Source organism: Meles meles, chromosome 8, assembly GCF_922984935.1.
Source record: "Meles meles chromosome 8, mMelMel3.1 paternal haplotype, whole genome shotgun sequence".
NCBI lineage: Eukaryota > Metazoa > Chordata > Mammalia > Carnivora > Mustelidae > Meles > Meles meles.
This window is the reverse complement of record NC_060073.1, coordinates 5,220,518-5,246,972: the sequence shown is the minus strand read 5'-3', so window position 1 is coordinate 5,246,972 and position 26,455 is coordinate 5,220,518. Positions and strand designations below refer to the sequence as shown.

Sequence of the window (26,455 nt, the reverse complement as noted above, 5' to 3'; positions counted from 1 at the left end):
TGCTATGAACATCTGTGTACCGAGTTTTTGTGTGGACATAAGTTTTAAATTCTTTTAGATACGTACCTAGGAGTAGAATGCTGGTGATAAGATAACTCTATGTTTAATATTTTGAGGAACTTCTGAGCTGTTTCCCAGAGTGGTCGTACCATTTTACATTCCTGCCAACAGTGTACAGGGGTTCTAGTTTCTCTACATTCTCACTCTCACTTGTTATTGTCCACCTTTTTAAATTTTATTTTTTTTTAAGATTTCATTTATTTATGTGAGAGAGAAAGAGTGAGCAAGATAGAGCATGAGCAGGGGGAGGGGCAGAGGGAGAGGTAGAAGCAGACTGACTGCTGAGCAGGGAGCCCGAGGCTGGGCTCCATCCCAGGACTCTGGGATCATGACTGACTGAGCAACCTAGACACTGCCCCTATGGTCCACCTTTTGATAATGGCCATCCTAGTGCTTGTGAAGTGATGTCTCATTGTAGTTTTAATTTCCATTTCCCCAGTGACTGATATTGAATATCTTTTCCTGTGTTCATTGGCCATTTGTATATTTTCTTTTCTTTTCAAGTTTTATTAGAAATCTTTATATCCAACCTGGGCTCAAACTTAATGATCAAGAGAAGAGGCCCATCCCTGCCCCCTTTTCTTTAAGATTTTATTTATTTATTTGTCAGAGCACAGGTGGGAGGAGCGGCAGGCAGGGGGAGAAGCAGGCTCCCCTGTGAACAAGGAGCCAGATACAGGACTCTATCCCAGGACCCTGGGATTATGACTTGGGCCATAGGCAGACACTTAACCAATATGCCACCCAGGCATCCTGAGCCATATCCTGTTCTGACTGAGCCAGCCCAGCACCCCTGTATATTTTCTTTAGGGAGATGTTCTAAAGCCAAATATTGATGGTCTGCTATTTGGAATGCTATTATTTAAGTTAATGTTCTTTTATCTGATGTAAAGGAGTTTTTGCTTCATTAATTCAAATTAATTCATTAATTCAAATGTTCTTAAAGATGGTTTTAGAGAGCTGTTGTAGAGAGGCACCTGAGTGGCTCAGTTGGTTAAGCGTCTGCCTTGGGCTCAGGGTTCTAGGGTTGAGCCCTGCATCTGGCTCCCTGCTCAGCGGGGAGCCTACTTCTCCCTCTGCCTCTACCACCCCCCCACCGCCCTGACTTGTGCTCTCTCTCTAGCTCTCTCTCTCTCAAATAAATAAACCTTAAAAAAAAAAAAAAGGAAAGAAAACTAATGTAGATACTGCTCTTTCCCCTATGAAAATACTATATTTTGTATCCTGACCTGAAATGTCTATATAAAGACAGTTGGTCCCCAATGTTTAGTGGACCCTATTTGGTTATATTTCTATTGTAAATTTATATCTCTAGAGTCAAAGAGTTATCAGAGGTAAAATTCACAAGTAGGGAACCAGTGACTCATCAAAATTTTGTTATGTTCTGTAAATTCTGAGGACATTAGCTGACCTTTAGTTGAGAGAAAGATCTATAAGACAAGGAAAATTGATGTTTGACGTAACAACTGAAGTTAAAAATACATGACGTTGAAGTGTGCACATGTTTATTAGATAGCATGAGAAGTACATGATTTGATCCTTCTGTCCCTCTCTCTGCAGCGTGGTACCATGCGACGACGCTATGAAGATGATGGCATCTCAGATGATGAAATTGAAGGGAAAAGAACTTTTGACTTGGAAGAGAAACTCCACACCAATAAATATAATGCAAATTTTGTTACTTTTATGGAGGGAAAAGGTCAGTATCATTTTGGTTCAGGGGACCGGTAGTCCCTTGATGTAGGAGGTTGTAGATTCTGGGAACTGTGGGCTTGGAATCTATGCAGCTAAATATTTCCCATTGATGTTGTGATGCTGTTTATTTTCTCTCATTCTACAATGCCATTCAACACACACACACAAACACACACAACCCCATCCCCTAATCCTCCCACCCTGTGAGTCATTCCCTGCTATATGAGAAGAAACAAGCCTTTATTAGGGCCAGAAGCATTATTGGAGTTTTTCCCTGAAGGCCTTTCCCTTCTTCCAACCCTTGCTTTGGGTTTAATTCAAAATAGTACAGTAAAAATTCATTTATGCATGCATCCCCTCTCCCCAAACAAAACAAAGGTGGGATTCCATGTGTACCATGAGGCTTTTTTGCTCCTTGGCAAAGTGACTAGGGTGTTATGGTATGTATTGTGGTGGATAGAATTAATTTTTTTGGCTTTTAAGAGACAGGGTGATGATAATTTCTGCTTAGCATTTAGAAGGTAACTCAATTATAGTACTACCCCCGTTGGTTAAATTCTGTTTACTATGTAAATATAGACTTAGCAAACCCCTTGAACCCTGCCTGTCAGGATGCTTTTCCTGAATCCTGAGAGATGCTTTTATAACAAGCATGTATCTAACGGAGTGAAACCATATACACAGAAACAGCACACACCATCTCTGCCTTATCACTTAGGATCTTTTTTCATGGTCCTTTCATCTTTTTCCAGCTGTACCTCTTGCCTTTCTAATAATTGTTTTCTTATGGTGACAGATTTTAATGTGGAGTATATCCAGCGGGGTGGCTTAAGAGACCCTCTGATTTTCAAGAATTCTGATGGACTTGGAATAAAGTAAGTATTGTTGGCCTGTTTGTTAGGTTACAAAATGATCACGTTACACCAGGGCTATAGACAATGCCATATTGATAACCCAAAGCAGTAGATAATTGAAAATAATCCCCCATTTAGATTTTAAAAGTGTGTATTTTTCTTCTTTTGTTACAAAAACAGTTCATGGTTGTTCTAGTTAAGTGAGAAAATACAGGTGAGCTAAAAAGAAGTAATTTTAAATCTCTTAAAATCTGTTACCCTGAGATATTCTTTCTTATATTTAAAATATATTGTTTTTTATATGTTTAAAATATATTGTTTTTAAACCTAAATATAAGATTTTTGTGTCTCAGCTTAGGAGTTTTTAGTACTCTAAGAAAAAACTCACACTGACTAGAGAAGGTGTGCTTCCTATTTACACTTACTGGTATTTGTTTCCTAGGATGCCAGATCCAGACTTCACTGTGAATGATGTCAAAATGTGTGTGGGTAAGTATTGAGCTTTGTGGCCTTTGTGTCTTTTAGGCAAAGATTTAAGACTTGGGACTGAGTTCTAAATTTCTGACTGAGGTTTAAGGCTTAGGAACATGGAAGTACATATTTGATTGAAGTACCCCATTTGAAATAGTCTTTTGATAGAACACTGCTCTTAGCAACTTTGAGAATTTTCTCAAAGGGAGTTACAGGGGCGCCTGGGTGGCTCAGTGGGTTAAAGCCTCTGCCTTTGGCTCAGGTCATGATCCCAGGGTCAGGGATCAAATCCCGCATTGGACTCTCTGCTCAGCAGGGCGCCTGCTTCCCTTCCTCTCTCTCTCTGCCTACTTGTGATCTCTGTCAAATAAATAAAATCTTTAAAAAAGGAGTTACAAAGTTGCTTCATTTAGTACTCATTAGGCATAGAACTCTACTTCTCTCCTACCTACTGTTTTATCACTCTCTGTCCCTCCCTCTCTCCATGAAGAACCTGTTCCAGGATATTTTATATCTCTGAACCAAGAATGAAATTCATTCATATCTGTGATTCTCTTCCGTTCCCTAAAAACAGCAGAGAAATTTCCTGGAAATTTTCACCAATGCTACATTTGGTAACTTGTTCAACAATTAAAACTTTTTAAGCTGAAGCATGGAAGTCTTGATCTGGGGGTTGTAGGTTCGAGCCCCATGTTGGGTGGAGAGATTTCTTAAAATCGATCAGTCAATCAGTGTAAGCTAAGAAATAGAAATATATTAAAATTTCTCTTTACCAGTGACTGGTTAACTTTTCTTTCGTCTAATTTATATTTTATTCAAAATTGAAGAAAAGAAAGGAAATTGGATTAATCTAATTAAAGAAAAAGACTTCTGTGTCCGTAAAAATTCAGGTTAATTTTGTGCAGACCATTTAGTGTTCAGTGCAGCCCTGAGACCCACCAGGAAGGATCCTTAGGAATTCAGACATGGTCACTCTCCTATACACATTAAAGCAGTAAAATGGTTTAATAAAACCTTTTGGAAATGTTTCCAACAGGTCATGAAGCAGAAGGAGGTTTTTCTAATGCTTTCCTCCCCACATTACTTTTGTTAAGTTTTGTCCTCTGTGTTGAAGTTCCAGTGCAAACTCTTGCTTTGGAAATTAAGTATTGCAGTACTGTCTCGTAGCCACTTGAGGGCCCTTCTTAGATGGTTGGATAACTTCCGTTTTTCTAAGAGGCGAAAGTCACACAGATAACCCAGGGAGAGGAAAGTTCTCTAATTCCCTCTGTTTTTTACTCCATTACTATTTCTTTGTTAGATTCCAGCTATCTGCCTGTCACTGTGTATTTCCTAGTTTCTAGCACAATCTCTGGAGTGTAGTAGGTACTCAGTACATCTGTTGACTAATTAAAATGCTTTCCCACTCTTCATAAAGCAGGGGCTCTCTCAGTGGACCTCCTGAAAATCTTCTTGAGTATTTAAGATCTGTCAGTAGGGGCGCCTGGGTGGCTCAGTGGGTTAAAGCCTCTGCCTTTGGCTCAGGTCATGATCCCAGGGTCCTGGGATCGAGCCCCGCATCGGGCTCTCCTCCGCAGGGAGCCTGCTTCCTCCTCTCTCTCTGCCTGCCTCTCTGCCTACTTGTAATTTCTGTCTTTCAAATGAATAAATAAAATCTTAAAAAAAAAAAAAAAAAAAAGATCTGTCAGTAGACTTCTTTTCCTAACAGACCTCCAGGACAGTAATAACTTAATGGACCACAGTAGCTTTTCTCTGTTGGTCAGGCATTCTTACGGTTTGTGATCCACAATGCATTGCATCAGAATCCTCTGTGGTACTTGTTAAAAAATAAAGACTTCTGGATCCCATCATAGACTTATGGTTTCCAAATTTTCCAAGCTATACAGATATAAGGACTTAACTCAGTTCTTATTCAATCGAATACTCCCTTATTTAATCACTGGTCCTTTTTGCATTTTTTCCCACTTCCTTCCCACTTTCCTATTTCTTCAGTAATATGTTCACTGCTAATAATGATCTTTGGAACCCCATCATAACCTTATATTTCACAAATAAAGCTTTGGGTGGTCGTAAATATCTTTGCCGTGATTTAAAATACAGCAGTGGGGCACTTGGGTGACTGGCTTAGTTGGTTAAGTGTCTGACTCTTGGATTCAGCTCAGGTCATGATCTCATGGATTGTGAGATCGAACTCTGTATCAGGCTCCATGCTCAGTAGGGTATCTGCTTGAAGAAGGATTCTCTCCCTTTGCCCCCTCCCCCCCCCACCTGCACTCATGCGCGCGCTCTCTCTCTCTCTCTCTCTTAAATAAATAAATAAGTCTTTAAGATAGAGTAGTGAGGGCGCCTGGGTGGCCCAGTGGGTTAAAGCCTCTGCCTTCGGCTCAGGTCATGGTCTCAAGGTCCTGGGATTGAGCCCCGCATCAGGCTCTCTGCTCAGTAGGGAGCCTGCTTCCCCCCTCTCTCTGCCTACTTGTGATCTCTGTCTGTCAAATAAAGTCTTTAAAAAAATAAAATAAAATAGAGCCGTGGTTATATCTAATCTAACAGACTTAGCATAAATTTCAGCAGATGCCTAACTTTTTATTCATCCAAGTTGTTTGAAGTCCAGGTTTTTTTTTTCTTGGTTAACTGATTGTCAGAATGTGGTGAACAAAATATTGATGATTGTAATCATTTTCACTACATGTACTTTGGCTAATCCAGTCTTCTTTTCTACCTCAAGTAAAATGCTGCATTTCCAGTGTTAGTTCATGTCCCATAAAGAAGAAAACCAGACTATTGTGTAAACTTTAGGTGATGGGATGTATTGGTTGAGAGTACAGACTCAAAACTGCCTGGTTTCATATTTCAACTCTACTAATTACTAGCTGTGTAACCTTGGACAATTTACTTAAATATAAATTGTTCAGAATAGTGTCTAACACACAGTACATGCTCAATAAATGTTAGCTATTACTGTGATTCATTATTTTATCTAAGTATTCTGGTACATACAGAGTCTTAGGTGCTCTGGTACCATTGACAGAATGGAATTGCTTTTGCTTGATCTGCCTTATTGAAGGAAAGCATTCACTTACTTTTTAAAAATTGTGGTAAAATACAAACAACATAAAACTTACTATTATCATAGTTTTAAAGTATGCAGTTCAGGGGCGCGTGGGTGACTCAGTCGTTAAGCGTCTGCCTTGGGCTCAGGTCATGATCCCAGGGTCCTGGGATCGAGCCCCACATCCGGCTCCTTGCTCAGTGGGAAGCCTGCTTCTCCCTCTCGCACTCCCCTTGCTTGTATTCCCTCTCTTGCTGTGTCTCTCTCTGTCAAATAAATAAATAAAATCTTTAAAAAAATAATAAAGTATACAGTTCAGTGGCATTAAGTATATTCACAACTTGCAGCCATCACCGGTATCTAGTTCCAGAACTTTTTAATCACCTGAAATGCAAACTCTATATGTAGGAAGTAGTCACTCCCTATTCCTTCCTTCGCACAGTCCTGGCAACCACTTTGTACTTTGTATATGGATTTGCCTGTTGTGGATATTTCATATAAATAGAACAGTAAAATATGTAGCTTTTTGTGTCTGTTATATATGTATTATATTATTTTCCAGCATGTAATAACACTTCATTCCTTTTTAGTGTTGGATAATAGTCACCTGAGGATAAACCACATTTTGTTAATGCATTCATTTATTAATGGACGTTTGAGTTGTTTCCATCCTTTAACTATTGTGACTAGAGCTGCTGTGAACATTCATGTACAAGTTCTTGTTTGAACATCTGATTTTGACTCTGTAGATTCATACCTAGGAGTGGAAATCGCCGGGTCACATGGTCATTCTCTTTTTAACTTCTTGAGGATCCACCACCCTGTTGTCCGGCGCAGCTGCACCACTTTACATTGTTAGCAGCAAAGTCTTGACGGTTGCAGTTGGCCTTGCCCGCTTATGGCTGTCATAGTGAGTGTGAAATGGTATTTCAAGGCAGTTTTGATTGAGGCGTTCACACTTTCTTCCAAAATATGAAGGGTGCGTGTGATTCATTGCCTTATGTTATCAGTTGTATTTTACTGTATTCTGCCACGTCTCCTTTATTGTGGCGGTATTCTTGTCCACCTCTTATCTCTGATCTGTGTCGAGCCTCCATACTTCTTGGAGGCAGGGGACCAGGTCTTGTACTACTTGTTAAAGCCATGAAGGCCAGGTATATAGTAGGTGTTTGTTAGTTTCTTACAAATTGAACAGTATTCTTAACATTCCACAGCAGCCTTTTATTCTCTCTCTCTCTTTCCCTTTCTTGACCACTATGATCTTAACTTTTTAAGGCTGTCCTGCCTCTCCATATCTTCTCTTAAGCTGCTGCCTCTGCTTGCAATTCTCTGCTGACTCTTGCCTGTTTAGATTCTGTTTATTCTAAGGCCCAGCCTAAATGTCTCTTCTTTTCCTAAAAGGCTTCTCTATTCAGTCCAGTGTTATTTAAGGAAAGAAAAAAGTATTTTCCTTTTATTTTTACTGCTGTTTAATTGACACCTACTTTGTGTTAAACAATTTATTTCATTGACTAAATCCACACAGCAGTTTACAAGGTGGTACTATTCGCAAGTTACAGAGGATATTGAGGTGCACAGAAGTTAAATAACTTTCCCAACTATCATTAGAGATGAGATTTAAATTTAGGTATCGTTAGCTTTGAAGCTCTTGTTTTTTTCCCCTATACTGTTTTGTGCATTCTGCCTTTTGTTGTAGTTGTTACAGTTGGTTGAGAATCTGATACCAATCTTTATGTCCATCATGGTGTCTTTATCATTCAGTGAATATCTGTTAAATGAATGAAAAGCGGGGGGTTATATTAGAAATGCTTAACAGGTTTGGAAAATAACCCTTTTAAACAAAAGAATATGTCACTATTTTGGATCCTTAATTCAAATTGTAGGATTTATCTAGGTCCTCAAACTGCTTCAGAACAATGTAGCTCGGTGGATAAGAGCATTGACTGTCGAGTTGGTCCAGGATTTTTGTCCTGGAGGTTACCTACTACCTATTTTCTCACCTATGACAGCAAAATTTAGTACTTAACATTTAGAATTGATGCAATTGAGTGAGATATTGAATATAAGATTTGTTTCTTGACCATATAGAAATACACCATAGGGAATTGCTTTTAATATTACCTGTTGTCTTTTCCACTCTCTGTGGTTTTATTTTCTATTGATAACCCTTTTGAGTGACAATTCTTTATTCCTGAATATCCTAAATAAAGGATAGCTTGTTTCCTTCCACTTTTGTTTTATATTCTTAATATATTAAGGATAATAGTGGCTCAGTGGAGATGATTGATACATCTTTCGTGGCAGGGAGTCGTCGCATGGTGGATGTCATGGATGTGAACACACAGAAAGGCATTGAAATGACCATGGCTCAGTGGACACGCTACTATGAGACCCCAGAGGAGGAGCGAGAAAAACTCTATAATGTCATCAGTCTAGAGTTCAGCCACACCAGGCTGGAGAACATGGTGCAGAGGCCCTCCACGGTTAGTCTAATCATTTTTTCCATGTTGTCATTGTCACCAAGAGGGTTGTTTATACAGTGGGAGAATGGGAGAATCTGTAACTTTTTATACATACCAAGATGAAATTGATAAACAAGACAATTTGATAATAACCTTCATTTTTAGGAAGTTCATCATTTTTTAAAATCACTTAATTTTATATGAGGAGGGGCCATTTAGTTCTGATCACCAGTAACCTAGTTTAAGAATAACATTGGTCTTTGCATGGACTGGAGAAGTGTCTTAAAATTCACTCTTAAAAGACTTGCTGAAAAGCTTGAGGGAAAACTAGTTTAGAGACAAGTGATTATTTTTATGAGATGTTTTCTGGAGCAGATTCCACTGGATGCCTAGTAAACTGACAAACCATCCTAAGGGAAAGTTGTTTGTTTTTGATACATTCTCCTGAAGGTAGATGCTGATTTAGCTCATCTCTTTGCAAAGTAGTAGCTATCTACAGAATGTTGAAACACTTACTTCACTTTTGAAACATGCCTCATCATTTTGGACCATTTTTTATTCATTTAATTCCTATCTCAGAACTCACGAGTTATATATTAGGTATAGAATAGTAGAACTAGCAATATTCTAATCATTTGTTTTGTTTTGTTTTTTAAGATTTTTTTTATTTGACAGAACCAGAGAGTGAGAGAGAGAGAACAAGCAGGGGGAGTGGCAGGGAGAGGGAGAAGCAGGTTCCTGCAGAGCAGGAAGCCTGACGTGGGGCTCAGTCCCAGTACCCTGGGCACGACCTGAGTTGAAGGCAGATGCATAACGACTGAGCCACCCAGGTGCCCCTAATCATTTGTTTTGAAGTCAAGATCTTGGGTGCCTGAGTGGCTCAGTCAGTTGGGCATGTGCCTTCAGGTCAGGTCTTAGGTCTTAGGTCTCAGGGTCTTAGGATCAAGCCCTACACTGGGCTCCCTGCTCAGTGGGGAATCTGCTTCTTCCTCTTCCTCTGCCCCTCCCCACTGCTTGCCCCCCCTCCCCCAACTAAATAAATAAATCTTTAAAAAATAAAAAAGTCAAGATCTTGTTTTTTTTTTTTTTTAAGATTTTATTTGTTTATTTGACAGAGAGAGGTCACAGGTCACAAGTAGGCAGATAGGCAGGCAGGCAGAGAGAGAGGGGGAAGCAGGCTCCCTGCTGAGCAGAGAGCCTGATGCAGGGCTCAATCCCAGGACCCTGGGATCATGGCTGGAGCTGAAGGCGGAGGCTTTAACCCACTGAGACACCCAGGTGCTCCAAGATGTCAGTGTTTTATTCTATCTTCATTTAAATTATCCCAATCACACTTTTTGACTTTCAAAGTTAAAATATGATAATTGCTTTTAATAGTTATTTTATATATACACCTATATTCAGCTTACTAGTAATGTTATTATCATAAGACATTGATAATGTACAGGCCAACAAGAAAATGTTCTCAGTATTTCACTATTATCTGAAGAGACAGTATATAATTTTTTGTCACTACTTCTTGTTACTAGAGATGCTACAACTAAATACAGATTTTCTTGAGGTGCCTGGGGGGCTTAGTCACTTAAATGTCCTACTTTTTTTTGTTTTTCAAGGTTTTATCTATTTGTTTGAGAGAGGAAGAGTGAGAGTGAGAAGCAGACTCCCCGCCCTGCAGAGTCCCCATGTGGGGCTCAGTCCCAGGAACCTGAGATCATGACCTGAGCTGAAGGCAGATACTTAACCGACTAAGCCACCCAGGCGCCCCTTGTATCCTGCTCTTGATCTCTTGACCCCAGGGTTGTGAGTTCAAGCCCGAGGTTGGACTCCACATTAGGGTCCATGTCCAGCCCCATATTTTAAAAAATAAAAAATACGGGGTGCTAGGTGGTTCCATTGGTTAACCGAGTCTTGATTTTTTTTTTTTAAGATTTTATTTATTTATTTGACAGAGATCACAAGTAGGCAGAGAGGCAGGCAGAGAGAGAGGGGAAGCAGGCTCCCTGCTGAGCAGAGAGCCTGATGCAGGGCTCAATCCCAGGACCCTGGGATCATGGCTGGAGCTGAAGGCGGAGGCTTTAACCCACTGAGACACCCAGGCACCTGTGAGTCTTGATTTTAGCTTGGTTCATGATCTCAGGGTTGTGAGATCAAGTCCTGCATCGGGCTTCTTGTTGAACTTGGAGCCTGCTTAAGATTCTCTCCCCAGGCACCTCAGTGGCTCATTCGGTGAAGCAACTACCTTCAGCTCAGGTCATGATCCCTGGGTCCTGGGATCGAGCCCCTCGTTGGGCTTCCTGCTCAGCGGAGAGCCTTCTCCCTCTGCCTCTGCCTCTTCCTGCTCATGTTCCCTCTTTTCCCGCTCTCTCCAATAAATAAATAAAATCCTTAAAAAAAAAAAAAAAAAATTTTTTTTTCTCTCTCTCCCCCTCTGCCCCTCCGCACTGGTTCTCTCAAAAAAAGAAAGAAAAGAGAATAAATGAAAAATAAATACAGAATTTCTCATTAGGAAAACTTATCTTCCTAGGATGATAAAAATTCTTTTTTTATTAATTATCATCTATTTGGTCATGTGGAAATACAAGAAGACAGTTGGTTAGAATCTAGACTTGTTAGGAGCACGTAGGTGGCGCAGTCGGTTAAGCATCTGGATCTTGGTTTTGGCTCAGGTCGGGATGTCAGGGTCTTGAGATCAAGCCCCTTCTTAGGCTCTGGGTTTGGAGCCTGCTTAAAAGATTCTCTCTCCCTCTTCCCCCCAATGCACTGTCCCTCTCTCAAATAAATAAATCTTCAAAGAAAAAAGAAAGGATTTAATCTTAGTATTAGTCAGACGTGGTCCACATAATAAAAAATAAAAGGCGCCTGGATGGCTCAGTAGGTAGAACATGCAGCTCTTGGGGCACCTGGGTGGCTCAGTGGGTTAAAGCCTCTGCCTTCGGCTCAGGTCATGATCTCAGGGTCCTAGAATCAAGCCCCACATCGGGCTCTCTGCTCAGTAGGGAGCCTGCTTCCTCCTCTCTATCTGCCTGCCTCTCTGCCTACTTGTGATCTCTGTCTGTCAAATAAATAAAATCTTTATTAAAAAAAAGAACATGCAGCTCTTGATCTTGGAGTCATACGTTCAAGCCCCACATTGAGCATAGAGCTTGCTTTAAAAAAAAGTATTTTGGGGGGCACCTGGGTGGCTCAGTGGGTTAAAAGCCTCTGCCTTCGGCTCAGGTCGTGATCCCAGGGTCCTGGGATCGAGCCCCACATTGGGCTCTCTGCTCAGCAGGGAGCCTGCTTCCTCCTCTCTCTCTGCCTGCCTCTCTGCCTACTTCTGATCTCTGTCAGTCAAATAAATAAATAAAATCTAAAAAAAAAAAAAAATTATTATTATTATTTTTTTTTTAAGATTTTATTTATTTGACAGAGAGAGAGATCACAAGTAGGCAGAGAGGCAGGCAGAGAGAGAGGAGGAAGCAGGCTCCCTGCGGAGCAGAGAGCCTGATGCGGGGCTCGATCCCAGGACCCTGAGATCATGACCTGAGCCGAAGGCAGCGGCTTAATCCACTGAGCCACCCAGGCGCCCCAAAAAATTATTTTTTAATGTACAATTCATTGGTTTAAAATAGAGAGGGATGTAAGAATCACTAACATTGTTTATAAATTGTTTATAATATTTACAAATGAACATTGTTAATATTTTTTAAATTTCAATTTAAAAATGATTGTAGCTATGAAAGTAAAACTTAAGGGGTGCCTGGATGGCTCAGTGGGTTAAGGTTTTGGCTTGATGGTAATCTCAGGTTGTAGTATCAGGCCCCACGTCGGGGCTCTGTGCTTGGCAGGGAATCTGCCCGTCCCTCTCCCTCTGCTTCTCCCTCTACTTGCATGGGTGAGCTCGCTCTCTCTCTCTCTGTCTCTCTCTCAGATTTATAAATAAAATCTTTTTTAAAAAAAGAAAAGTAAAATTGATTTATACTTGTCCATTCTTAAAATTTAGAAATGTGTCATTACATATAAAGCCTTTTTTGTAACATTCTTGATTTATTCATTTTGTCCTTTTAATAATAAAATGCTACATCATTTAACAGAAAAATAATGAACCATTAAATGAAGGAGTAGAACTATGGAAGGACTGAAAAATAGAAAATTCTTAAGAGGGCAGAGAACAGTGCTTCGATATTTTTTAGAGACCCAGATCATGTTCGGGAAGATTGAGTGAGCTATTACCAAGGTCATCTTCTGAAAGCAGAAAAGCTTTTGATGACGTTACCATGTAGGCAATAATATGCTTATTCTGCTGGGGTATTATTTATTTATTTACTAGAGTATGTTTTCTCCCACAGTGTGTCTCCATTTATCTAGGTCTTTTCTAATACATCTCAATAATGCTTTTTCAGAAATCAACTTTATTGAGGTACAACTGACATACTATAAAGTATACTCATTTTAAGTGTACATTTCAGTGAGTTTGAGTAAATCTCATTCATGTAATAATCTTTCACATAAAGTGCATAATCTCTTGTTCTCTATGTCATTGACACCTTCAGAGTTAGCTTATTATTAGTTCAAGTGCCTGCCACATGCTGAGCACTATGCTAGGTGCTAGAGGACCTGTGGAAAATAAGGTCATTCTCATTCTCAAAGAGCTTAAAGTCTCACAAGGGAAGAAAAACCAGAGGATGGACATTTCAGCAAACCACGATAATGATGAGTGCCTCAGAAGTGAATAAATACAGTGTTGTGGGGACAATAGGAAGGACCCCCCTAACAAACTGGAGGAGAATTAGGGGAAACCCTTTGGAAGAAGTGATAGCTAAGCTTGATAGGAAGGAAATAAGGAGACAGAACGAAAACCAAAATTCCAAATAGAAGGAGTCATCTATGTAAAAGTAGGCACAGGGAGAGAAAGGTGGGCAGCCTTTAGGTGCCTTTTATGGGATGTTAGCATAAAGTGGGATTCTCTTGTGAGAAGAGAGAGATTGTTTTCTGCTGTCATTCCAGCAGTACCTGAGAGGTAGATGAAAAGCAACATATAAAATACGCAGATTTGGTCATAGGGAAATTATTTCATGGAAGGCCATGAGGTGTGTGTGCGCGCGCAGCATATGAATAGATGAATTCCCATTGGACTTCTTACCAGTTTGGCCCTAATATTGATGCAGAACAGGTAGAACTGGTGATTACCTCTACGGGAGACTTGCTCTCACATGGAACAGGCCGTTTAGCAAAAGGCTTACCCAGAGCCTAAAGATAATCTAAGGAGAAAAGTATGAGTACCTTAACACAATATTCTCTCAGTAGTCAGTTGATACCTAATAATACCAGTTAAAGAGAGGCCAGAAAGTGTAACTTACTGCTGGAGGTGGGAAATTCTGGCCAAAGAAATTCAGATTTCTCTGAATGAACAATTGATTAAAAAAGAAATAACCATGTGTTCTTAACCCTTCCTTTCCCTGATCCAGACATAAGAATTTGTGATGTCTTGGGCAAGTAAGATCTTCCTTCTTCTTTAAAGACTTTCCAAAGGAGGCGCCTGGGTGGCTCAGTGGGTTAAAGCCTCTGCCTTTGGCTCGGGTCATGATCCTACGGTCCTGGGATTGAATCCCTCATTGGGCTCTCTGCTCAGCAGGGAGCCTGCTTCCCTTTCTCTCTCTGCCTGCCTCTCTGCCTACTTGTGATCTGTCTCTCTGTCAAATAAATAAATGAAATCTTAAAAAAAAAAAAAAAAAAGACTTTCCAAAGGAGAATACCAGGAGTTGGGAGATGCTGACCACTACATGAAGAGAACAGAAAGTAGATTTTGTTTGAGGGAAAGAAAGGAAGCTAGAGTTCATTCAGTGTTCTAGGCCCAGTGGGTGTTAGGTTAAAACTCTTGGCTCCCTGAACAGAAATTCTTTGAAGTAAAGTAGCAAGTTAACCTTTAATTTGTTGCTCTTCAATTTGCACGTCATTGGGGCGCCTGGGTGGCTCAGTGGGTTAAAGCCTCTGCCTTCGGCTCAGGTCATGATCTCAGGGTCCTGGGATTGAGCCCTGCATCAGTCTCTCTGCTCAGCGGGGAGCCTGCTTCCCTCTCTCTCTGCCTGCCTCTCTGCCTACTTGTGATCTCTTTCTGTCAAATAAATAAATAAAATCTTTAAAAAAAAATTTGCATGTCATTGGTGATCCCTTCTGGCCACTCTGCCACAGTTTACATCTGAGTGTTCCCCTAGACTCCTGCCTCATGTCATTATGCACAGATTGTATGCATTTGTCCAGGTTTGTGTTAAAAGGGAAGTAAATGATCAAATGTAGATTTTGTTGGAAAGCTTACCAGATACATGTGTTTTATAGCATTAAGCTAGATATTTACTTTGTCAATATCGTACGGGATTCATGGTTTGGCTCACATTTTAGCTACTGGTTCTTGGAGGTCAGTGGTGGGGTGGCACACACATTTGGAGGTACATGACATGCTACAATTCATTATAAAGTGCAAATAAGTTCATACTATTTTCACTTCTTCTTTCAACACTTATTTAAAATAGATTCCAGGGCGTCTGGATGTCTCAGTTGGCTAAAGTCTGCCTTTGGCTCACTCAGGTCATGATTCCGGGGTCCTGGGATTGGGATCCTGGGATCTAGCCCCACACTGGGCACCCTGCTCAGCAGGAAGTCTGCTTTTACCTCTCCCTCTGCCCCTCTCCCCATCTTGTGTGTTCTCTCTCATGCTTTCTCTCTTTCAGATAAATCTTATAAATGAATGAATGAATGCATGCATGCATGAATGAATTAGATTCCTACATTCTGATAACATTATTTTTGAAAATTTTAACATGTATTTACATTTAATCCTCATAATATCACTTTGAGTTAATTATTCTCATTTTAACAAACGAGTTCCAGGGACTTGGATGTGATCCTGAGAAAACCTGACAGACCTGGAAGTTCTGGTTCCTAACCTAATAGATTCTATAGCGCACTATTGGATTTCTTTCCTTTCTCAAAAACATTTTTTATTTTTATTTTTGACATTTGAGCTGCTCTAACAGTGTTATGTCTTCTGATAAATTTATCAGTACATTCCAGACAGCGCCTTTTATTGAATCAGAAAAAGACAGCTGATTATACCAGTACTGATACAGAAGAGATACTGTGACTTCATTTTGCTTAGATCTCTCTTTATGATCATGTTGATGGAACCATTCATCTTTGTTCTCACTGAATAATGATTTCTAGAATGTTTGCTGCTGACCCTATGATTCACCAACAGATTGTTTATTCATAATTAAATTATAGTCTTTCAGGGGTCCCTGGGTGGCTCAGTTGGTAAAGTGTCAGACTTGATCTCAGCTCAGGTCTTGATCTGAGGGTCATGAGTTCAGGCCCTGCGTTGGGCTCCACGTTGGGTGTGGAGCCTACTTAAAGAAAAAAAAGTAAGTAAAATAAATAAATTTTAGTCTTTCAGTGTATATTTTGAGAAATTCTGTTTTCTTGACTTTAAAATTCTCTCTAATCCCAATCCTCCCATTGAATCCTAAATGTTTCCTCCTCCGTTTTAAAGGTGGACTTCATTGACTGGGTAGACAACATGTGGCCAAGGCATCTGAAGGAGAGTCAGACTGAATCAACGAATGCCATCTTGGAGATGCAGTACCCCAAAGTGCAGAAGTAAGTGGCTTTTCCTGTATTTCCTCAGGTGCATTGGGAAGTCAAAGTGATAGCAAGGACTGGTTCCTCCCTTTACAGCCTTGCTGTATTTCCTAAATGATCAAAAAGATGAATTCTTGGGCACCTGGGTGGCTCAGTGGGTTAAGAGACTGCTTCCAGCTCAGGTCATGATCCTGGAGTCCCAGGATCGAGTCCCACATCAGACTCTGCCCAGCGGGAAGTGTGTCTCCCTCTGACCCTCTCCCATCTCATGCTCGCTCGCTCTCTCTCTCTCACTTTGTCTCCCAAATAAATAAATCTATAAATTTATTTATACATTTATAAAAAAGATGAATTTTTTAAGCAGTAGGTTTTACGGTTCCAAAGGGGCGAGTATATGTAACAGTGTCATAACCATGACTACATAGGTTAAAGAAAACGTATGGTCTGATACTACAGTGATTTGAAACTGCATTCCTCTCAGTGGGAATGGATTAGGCAGAAAGTGGGATAGTGTGTGAAAGGGGAGAGTGTGGCATTGGGGTAGAGCAGGCTCTCTTTCCTAATCAGTGCACTAATGCTGCTGCTTTTTTTGGGTCAGGTACTGTCTAATGAGTGTTCGAGGCTGCTATACTGACTTCCATGTGGACTTTGGTGGTACCTCTGTTTGGTATCACATCCATCAAGGGGGAAAGGTACGGTCATAGTCATGATGGGGGTTGGAATCTGAAGCTGGTTTTATGACCCTGCTTCAGTTCATGCATGCTTAATATACCCTGGAAATGAATCTGTTAGAGAATTGTCCCCTATTCCAAAGAGAATCATAGATTAAGTTGACCTTCTCGGCTAGACTTCAGTAGGAATCAGTATTCATCTGGTCTGCTGTCGTTACAGCAATATTGGCACAGTACTTAGTAAACCTCAACAGTCCTGTATTTAGATTCCCAGGGCAGAATTCTCCACCTGAAGGCAAGAGAGTGGTTTTAGGAAGACAAGATAATTTCTCTATACCTGGAAGTGTAATAACGAAATAGAAGGCCACAGAAATTTTGTATAGATTCACAACAATATCAGAAATTATAATTCAGACCACCTTTTCCTATATGAAAGCATTGATCTGAAATTTGGTCAAAGGAAGCCTTTAAGTCCTCTCTAAGGGTATGAATAGGTTTTGAAATATTATTCTCATTCAAAAAGAACTATATTCCATCTTATCAGATTGTTTCTAAATGCTGTGTGAGAACAGAAATCTGGGATTAATGTCAGGTTTATAGTCTTGTACTCCTGTGGATACCCTTTTTTCCCCTTGCTGGAAGTGGATGCTTTTGTCAGAGAAAAAGTAGAACTAGAATGAAAACCGATGCTTTTAAGATATGAAGTCTTAATTTAGAACAACTATACCTCCAAATCCAAAGTCATTTTGTTTACTTTGGATCCATTTCACTGATACCTTAAGTTTTGTCGTTTTGATCTTGGTTACTGCCCTAGAACAAAGCAGCCTAGGCCTGTCTCTTAAAGACTCTGTACCTAACTGTACTTCTTAGGACTATAGAGTCCAGATAGCTAGGGGCAAGTAAGGGACTATCTAGGTAACAAACGGAATACACCTCTTCTCCCTCAGTCCTGGATCGGTTCTGGACTCTACAGTCAAACCCCCAGGAAGCTCTAATGCCATTTCAACAAGTCAAAAATAGATCTACTTCCTTAGGGCCTCTAGAATTTCCCAAATGGTCAGGTTCTCTAGAAAGGGAATTGCTTGTTTCTCTTCTACCTCTTGACCTTAACTTGTACCCATTTATCAGTTGAGGGAGACGACTGGGTCATGTCAATAGCTGTTAACAGACTGAAGTTTTTTAACTCACAGGTCTTCTGGCTCATCCCCCCTACAGCCCACAACCTGGAGCTGTACGAGAATTGGCTGCTGTCAGGGAAACAGGGAGACATCTTTCTGGGTGACCGTGTGTCAGATTGCCAGCGCATTGAGCTCAAGCAGGGCTATACCTTCGTCATACCCTCAGGTAAGCAGGATGGGAAAAAATGGGTTGTTTAGCCCCTTTCTTTTCTTTAAGAAAGGGAATTGATGGATTACCACCAAGAATGGTTATGATTGGGTGGTCAGAAAATAATAGTGTCCTTTCCGGTCATTATGGAGTATCAGATGCTAAGAATTTGGATTTTTTTTTTTAGAAGCACTGATTTTCCACTAAAATCAGAATTGCCAGTGGTAGGGCGCCTGGGTGGCTCAGTCGGTGAAGTATCTGCCTTCAGCTCAGGTCAGGATCCCAGGGTCCTGGGATTGAGCCCCACATTGGGCTTGCTGCCCAGAGGGGAGCCTGCTTCTCCCTCTCCCCACTCATGCTCTCTCTCTTGCTCTGTGCATTCTCTCTCAGGTCAGCAAAATCTTAAAAAAAAAAAAAAAAAGAATTGCTCGTGGTGGCTTTTCAGATTTACTTGTTTGGGCCCCACATTAGCTCTGGGTAATCAGAGTCTGTTAAGGATAAGACCTGGTCGGCATGCAGTATCTAATGTCCAGATAAGAGCTCCCTGCTCTGAGGGACGGCTGCAAGGGGTGTAGAAATTAGTGATATTTTTATTGGGTCACTAGTCCTAAAATAAATAGAACACAGATTTTGGAATCACAGATGTGTATTAGAATTCTGTGTATTTACCTGCTAATACCACGTTGGTCAAATATTTAAATCTGTCGCATTTTGTCATGAGGGGTAAATGGAAATACATGTGTGATCTGTCTGGTACTGCGCCTTCACAGTAGGTGCTCCGGTAAGTAGAAACAGCATTTGTTAAACTTGCAGTATGCTAAACACTTGACATGCATTTTCTGATTTAATGCTTACTAACAACCATATAAAGCTTAATTTTTATAGAGGATATTGAGGCTGCAAGAGATTACATAATTTGACCAACCACTAAGTGGCAGAATCAGAGTAAAATGTGTGATCTAGGAGTCTTTTACTAGGTCTCTGAGAAAGCCGTATTATAACATGTGCTAAAGCCATTCCTCTCCACTTCTTTCTTCTAGGCTGGATTCATGCTGTGTATACTCCTACAGACACATTAGTCTTTGGAGGCAATTTTTTGCATAGCTTCAATATCCCCATGCAGTTAAAAATATACAACATTGAAGATCGGACACGGGTGAGTAATTCTGCATAGCAACTGGACGTGGAAGAGATGACCGCCGTTTAAGAGATGTTATAAGAGATTCATTGGTAGTTATCTCGAAACTTCAGTTTTTCCTGAGTTAAAACGCATTGTTTACATTTCAGGGACACTGAGAGGAAAGCTTTAACAAGATTTACATGCTTGATTTGGAGGACTCTAATTCTTTGAGGTTCTTGGTATCTTGGATTTTTACAGGGCTAGAAATGGCCATTTGGTAATTGATGTTTTTAAATTTTATGTTCTTAGAATAATTCGAGGTAATGAGATATATCAACTCAGGAGTCACAGCGTGAATTCATGTATCTTTACTCCGATTACTATCCCCCACCCAAACCGTTGCACTTGAATAAATCAGGGTACATACAGCTTTTCCCAGCTGGGGTTCCTTGAGAGAATGAAGTCCTTCAGAAAATGATTGGTGCATCTTATTTTCTTGGTTTTCCCTGGGAGGGTACGTAGCTGATACCATTCTAGATATAAAGGAAAAAAGTTAGGTCCTTACAACGTAGTGGATGCCCTGGCGAGAGTTGGCAAAACTTTACATCTGTAAAGAATCAGATAGTGAATGTTTTAGGCTCTGGGGGCCATACAGGATCTGCTGCAAGTACTTAACTGCCTTGTAGGATGAAATACTTAAACGAATGAGAATGGCTCAAATAAAATAAAAATTTTATTTATGGACACTGAGATTTGAATTTCATATAGTTTTCCCATATAACAAAATGCTCTAATTTTAGTTGTTGGGTTTTTTTTTCAGTCATTTAAAAATGTAAAAAAACCCTCACAGGGCTTGCAAAAATTGGCAGCAGAACAAATCCACTCGCTGCTGTTTGCTGGCCAACCCATGTCTTCGGGAAACAGGGCTTAATTCTTTAGCAGAGCCCAAGTCAGTAAGGGCTGACTTACATATGATTAATGTACAGATGGTCTTGACCTTAAAGACCAATTAGAGCATAGAGTCTTTAGAGGCTGTGATGTTCCCATCTTGCTCTCAAGTAGTTCAGCAGAATAATAACAGGGTATATGAATAGAGATTAGCAAATGTGGGGAAATGTTGGTAGCTGGTGAATCTCGAATAATGCTGTAGGCAGTGTTCTGCACTGCTCTTAAAACTTTTTGGCGGATTTGAAAGTTTTCAAAGTTAAATTTAAAAAATCGCAGTTAGGGGGTGCCTGAGTCGCTCAGTCAGTTGAGTGTCTGCCTTCAACTCTAGTCATGATTTCGGGGTCCTGGGATCAAGCCCCGTGTCATGCTCCCTGCTCATCAGGGGAGTCTGCTTCTCCCTTTGTTCCTTCCCTGTGCTCATGTGCTCACACGTGCTCCCTCTTTCTCTCTCTCTTGCTCTCTTTCAAGTAAATAAAATCATTTTTAAAAATCATAGTTGGGGCACCTGTGTGGCTTAGTTGGTTAAACAGCTGCCTCCGGCTGACGTCACAATCCCAGAGTGCTGGGATCAAGCCCTGTGGGGCTCCCTGCTCACTGGAGAGCCTGCATCTCCTTCTCCCTCTGCCCCTCTCCCACACTCCTGCTCGCTTGCTGTCTATCTCAAATAAATGAAATTTCTAAAAAGTAATTAAAAAACAATAAAATATCACAATTAGTGAAGAATTTACAATTTTTAGAAGGAACGGTCATTGACCTATTTATTGTGAACATGCTCAACTATTTTGGTTCCTATTTCGAAACCTGTGTTTTGGGACATCTGAGTGGGTCAGTCGTTAAGTGTCTGTCTTCAGTGCATGTCATGATCCCAGGGTCTTGGGATCGAGCCTTGCGTGTCAGGGTCCCTGCTCAGCAGGAAGTCTGCTTCTCCCTCTCCCTCTGCCTGCTGCTCCCATTGCTTGTCTCTCTTTCAAATAAATAAATTTTAAAAATCTTTAAAAGAAGAGACCTTTATTTTGGTTAACAGCTACCTGTTACCTTACACACAAGAGTAATAGTGTTGGAGTTATGGGGATTCCCTGTTAGAATTAAGAAGAGGCAGTTCTGGCGCCTGGGTGGCTCAGTTGAGCGTCTGCCTTTGTCTCAGGTCATGATCCTGGGGTCTTGGGATCAATCCCCACCTTGGGCTCCCTGCTCAGCTGGGAGCCAGCTTCTTCCTCTCCCGCTCCTGCTCCCCCTGCTTGTGTTCTCTCTGTCAAATAAATAAATACAAAGATGATGATGATGATTCAGTGCCCTCATTTATTGGGGTGCCTGGGTGGCTCAGTCAGTTAAGCAGCTCAGGTTGTCATCCCAGGGTCCTGGGATTGAGCTCCGTGTCACAGAGGGAGAGAATCTTAAGCAGGCTCCCTGTTCAGTGTGGAGCCCACATTGGGCTTGACCTCACGACCCTGAGATCATGACCTGAGCCGGAACCAAGAGTTGAACACGTAACCAGCTATACCACCCAGATGCCCCTGCAGTGCTTTTAAAGTAAATTTTAGGGGCGCCTGGGTGGCTCAGTGGGTTAAAGCCTCTACCTTCAGCTCAGGTTATGATCTTGGGATCCTGGGATGGAGCCCCACATCGGGCTCTCTGCTCAGTGGGGAGCCTGCTTCTCTCTCTCTCTTCCTGCCTCTCTGCCTACTTGTGATCTCTGTCTGTCAAAATAAAAATCTTTAAAAAAATAAATTTTTATAAGGGTGCCTGGGTGGCTCGGTTGAGTGTGTGCCTTCAGCTCAGGTCACGATCTCGGGGTCCTGGGATCGAGCCCCCCCACAGGGAGTCTCCTGCTCCTTCTCACACACACCATTGCTCTCTTTCTCAAATTAATAAAGTTCTTTTTTTTAACAAGTTTATATGTGTTTTTTAAGAGTAATGAAACTACAAGAAAATAGTTAAGTTTGAAATTTCAATAATAAAAAAATAGTTGATTTTTCTAAAGAGGAAATTTATGTAATTTCATAATAAAGTACTCTTATTTAACTCAGAATCATTCTGAGGTAATACCACCTATCTACTCTAAGATTCAATCTGAAAATTGGGTTTTAGAAACTCTTCCCCCCCCTTTTTTTTAAATATTTTATTTATTTGACAGAGAGAAATCACAACTAGGCAGAGAGGCAGGCAGAAAGAGAGGAGGAAGCAGGCTCCCCGCAGAGCAGAGAGCCCAATGTGGGGCTCGATCCCAGGACCCTGGGATCATGACCTGAGCCGAAGGCAGCGGCTTTAACCCACTGAGCCACCCAGGCGCCCCTGAGTTACTGACTTAATTGATAAGTTGCTCAGTTTGAGGGAAGAAAAGGAGAATGTGTATTTAGTGGCATCGGTGAAATGAGTTACCTTATCTCTGCTAGAAGTTTCTTGCAGACTGTTAAACTTATAATAATTGATCTTGATTTAACTAATATTCCTAGACTTTGTTTATCAGAAAATGTCAAATTTCAGTCTGACCACATTATTCCATTTTCCCTAAATATAGTTTAATTCTTTCATTTTTTTTTGAAGATTTTATTTATTTATTTAACAGAGATCACAAGTAGGCAGAGAGGCAGGCAGAGAGAGGAGGAAGCAGGCTCCCCGCTGAGCAGAGAGCCTGATGCGGGGCTCGATCCCAGGACCCTGGGACCATGACCTGGGCTGAAGGCAGAGGCTTTAACCCACTGAGCTACCCAGGCACCCCTAATTCTTTCATTCTAAATAAGGAACTCGGGGCGCCTGGGTGGCTCAGTGGATTAAGCCGCTGCCTTCGGCTCAGGTCATGATCTCAGGGTCCTGGGATCGAGCCCCGCATCGGGCTCTCTGCCTCGCGGGGAGCCTGCTTCCTCCTCTCTCTCTGCCTGCCTCTCTGCCTACTTGTGATCTCCCTCTCTCTGTCAAATAAATAAATAAAATCTTTAAAAAAAAAAAATTTACTAAATAAGGAACTCTTTGGTGTTTCTGTAAAATTTCATTGAGTCCCCTGCATATGTACACACAGTGATGATATTATTATTATTATTATTATTGCTTTCTACACCAACCTTTTATGTGCCAATACCAGTCTGGCATTCATTTAATATGTTACTTTACAAAAATAAAGTGTGTTATAAATTAAGACAATGGTTTGGTTTCTTTTGCCACGCAGTGTGGAAATACCATACTATTTAAACTTGAGTGTTGGTGATTATTCTACTGAAAGCACTTAAAAGCTCCATAATTTGTAAGGAGGATTAAAAAAATTTGCCCCACAAAAAAAATTCTAACCCAGTCTTAGAAATTTATATGATCTGTGGTGTCTGGCAACAAAGGTAAAATATAATGAGGCAAAAGTTAGGTGGGTGTGTGGTATCTTGGGTGTTACTAAGTAGTCTGATGAGTTCCAAGTAAAAAAATCAAAAGTTTAATGTCTTTTTTTTTTACTGTCAATACTCAGCTCTTAACAGAATACCAAAGGACTTTAGAATTTTGGGTTGTCCTGAACTTTTAATAAAGACCCTTCCACAGAGCACTGGGGTGGCTCAGTTGGTGTGAAACGTCTGCTTTCGGTGTGGGTCATGATCCTGGGTCCTGGGATCCAGCCCCTGTGTTGGGCGCTCTGCTCAGCGGGGACCCTACTTTTCCCTCTCCCTCTGCCTGCTCCTCCCCCTGCTTGTCTCTCTTTCTCTTAGTAAATAAATAAAATCTTTAAAAAGAAAAAAAAGACCCTTCCAGAAAAGTGTTAATATGTGTAAAAGGTGAGCAGAGAGGCCTGTGTGTTATATTTAACTTGGGGGGACCTAGTATCTATTAAGTGTTGTGGTTCCCCCACACACCTTATCAAAAGTAAATTAATTTGATCTTTGTAAAAACTAATTTGATTTATGTATTTTTAAGTAGACTCTAGGCCCAGTGTGGGGCTTGAACTCATGACCCCGAGATCAAAAATTGTATGCTTTACCGACTGAGCCAGCCAGGTGCCCCTAATTTGACTTGAAAATAAAAGAGGAAACACTGCTTTTAGTTGTTAAAACTGTAATCACTTAAGATAACCAGACTCATAGCCCAGCTTGTCTGAATTGGAAACCTAATGAAAAGTACCTGCCTCTCCTGCCTTGCCATGAGGAAAGTAGTCTCATTCCACAGTCATACTCTGTGACCTGGTGAAGGATTTTGAAAAGGGCCTTCCATCCATATCTCCTTAATTCAGGAATACTACCTGACATGAAGCTTTGAAAAGGAGATGAAAACCTTCTCAGTTGCATATTCAAAACAATCTTAAAAGTTTTTGGGGGCTTCTCCTTTTGAAAGCTATCCTCTAAGCTTTCAAGACAGCAAAATATATATAGGGTAGTCCCCATTGTTGGTCTTCCTCACTGATTAATCCATGCTGATTTGCCTTTGTTTCGACTATGCTAGAGCTGAAGGGCAGTTCTTTCTGTTATTATTCAGCTGGAATGATTTCATGCTGCTTCTGGAGGGAATGAAAGGAGCTGAAGGCAGTGGCTGATTAGGCCATGTGGAGCAGCAGTCTCATTTGCGGACCGCCATTGGGGCAGACTGCGAAGTACTGTACAGACCAGCTAAGAGCTGATGGTGGGAAAATGCACAGTCTTGTGTCCTAGACTAGGCATAGCTTGAGAATCATACTGTCCTATAGGTAAGGACATAATAAAAGCATATAGCTTCATCTCATGTCCTCTTGTCCATTAGATTCTTTATCCCGTGGCCTTCTAATTCAGGTTAGAACTGTTGTAAAGGTAGGAGTGTTTGGCAGGCCTTTGTATCCTAAGAACACTGAAACAGTTTTTCTCAAGTGTATTGTGTTATACTCCCAAAGCTTACTTTTGATGCTTTCCCAAGACATCTTCTTAGTGGTGCTGAAACTTTATTTTGATGATCATTTCCCAAGACCAGCAATTTTTAGGTTGACAGATCCAAATGCCTAACCCTAGGTGTTGACGAGAGTGTTTTTCCTGGGTTAATTTTTGCAGTGATACAGTGTGTCTTACTCTCTTTCCTTGAAAATTGTTATCAGCTTGTTTTTCCCATTATTTTGTTCCCACATAGGTTCCAAATAAGTTCCGTTATCCATTCTACTATGAGATGTGTTGGTACGTGTTGGAGCGCTACGTGTACTGCATAACAAACCGCTCCCACCTAACTAAGGAATTTCAAAAAGAGTCCCTCAGTATGGGTAAGTGTCCTGCGTGAACATGCATTTACCTGCTTGGAACTACCAAGTTCATTCATTGGAGTTGAACATTGGTTACAGCTGAGCTCCTACCCAGACATGAATTACTAGGCAACATGAAGTATCTGGAACTCCTCTTCATCTGAATTGTTGACACTTAGCTCCTTAGGAAAGACGGTCACTTCTCTACTATATTTATTATCTAAAGAATGATCTTTGGTACAATAAAAACTAAATGTTGTCATGCTAACTCTTAACTGTATTCCAGGCACATACTAAGGAATAAATTCTGTTATTACCTGTGAGGTGTAGGTATTATTATCCTCATTTTACAAATGGTGACATTAAGTTTCAAGGACATTTAAAAAACCTGTCCATGATCTTATAGTTTATAAGTGTGAAAGCTACAGTTTTAGTCAAGGTGTTAAGCCTCTAAAATCTATACCCTTAACCTCTATGCTTTACTGTTTTCCTCAACTTACATCAAGAGAACTATTTTATTGGATGGCAAGATACTTTTATTAGTTATACATTTTTAGGTTGTTTCATGCCCTGTGGTGTGGAGGAGTACTGTAATATCCTGTGGTCATGTCTTTCACAGACTCTTCGATCTAAGCCAGATAATTTTTTTTTTGCTTCAGCATTTTCCTTTGAGGATAGTTTATATTCTTGTTTGAAAATAAAAAATGATGACCTAGTACATGAAAGAGGATACAGAATTTAATTGTATATGCTGCATATCCCAGCGCAATCATAGTCATACACATACACAATGAAAAAGATTCAGGAGCACCTGGGTGGCTCCGTAAGTTAAGCATCTGCCTTCGGATCAGGTTGTGATCTCAGGGTCCTGGGATCTAATCTCAGGGTCCTGGTGTCCAGCCCCGCAGTGGGCTCCCTGCTCAGCGGGGAGTCTGCTTCTCTCTCCCTCTCTCTCTCACTCTCTCTCTCTGCCCCTCATCCTACTCATGCCCTGTTTCTCTCAAATAAATACATA

At 40.8% G+C, this 26,455-nt stretch overlaps 1 protein-coding gene across 2 annotated transcripts in view; it reads left to right on the top strand.

Moving 5' to 3' along the window:
- KDM2A (lysine demethylase 2A) overlaps positions 1 to 26,455 on the top strand; it is a 117,545-nt gene that overhangs the window by 66,758 nt on the left and 24,332 nt on the right. For both annotated transcript variants that reach the window (XM_046014277.1, XM_046014278.1), the window contains exons 3-11: positions 1,621 to 1,759; positions 2,552 to 2,630; positions 3,052 to 3,098; positions 8,434 to 8,612; positions 16,117 to 16,223; positions 16,804 to 16,897; positions 18,067 to 18,220; positions 19,243 to 19,358; positions 25,335 to 25,461. In XM_046014277.1, coding sequence (XP_045870233.1) covers positions 1,621 to 1,759; positions 2,552 to 2,630; positions 3,052 to 3,098; positions 8,434 to 8,612; positions 16,117 to 16,223; positions 16,804 to 16,897; positions 18,067 to 18,220; positions 19,243 to 19,358; positions 25,335 to 25,461 — 1,042 coding nt within the window. The remainder of the gene's footprint in view (positions 1 to 1,620; positions 1,760 to 2,551; positions 2,631 to 3,051; positions 3,099 to 8,433; positions 8,613 to 16,116; positions 16,224 to 16,803; positions 16,898 to 18,066; positions 18,221 to 19,242; positions 19,359 to 25,334; positions 25,462 to 26,455) is intronic.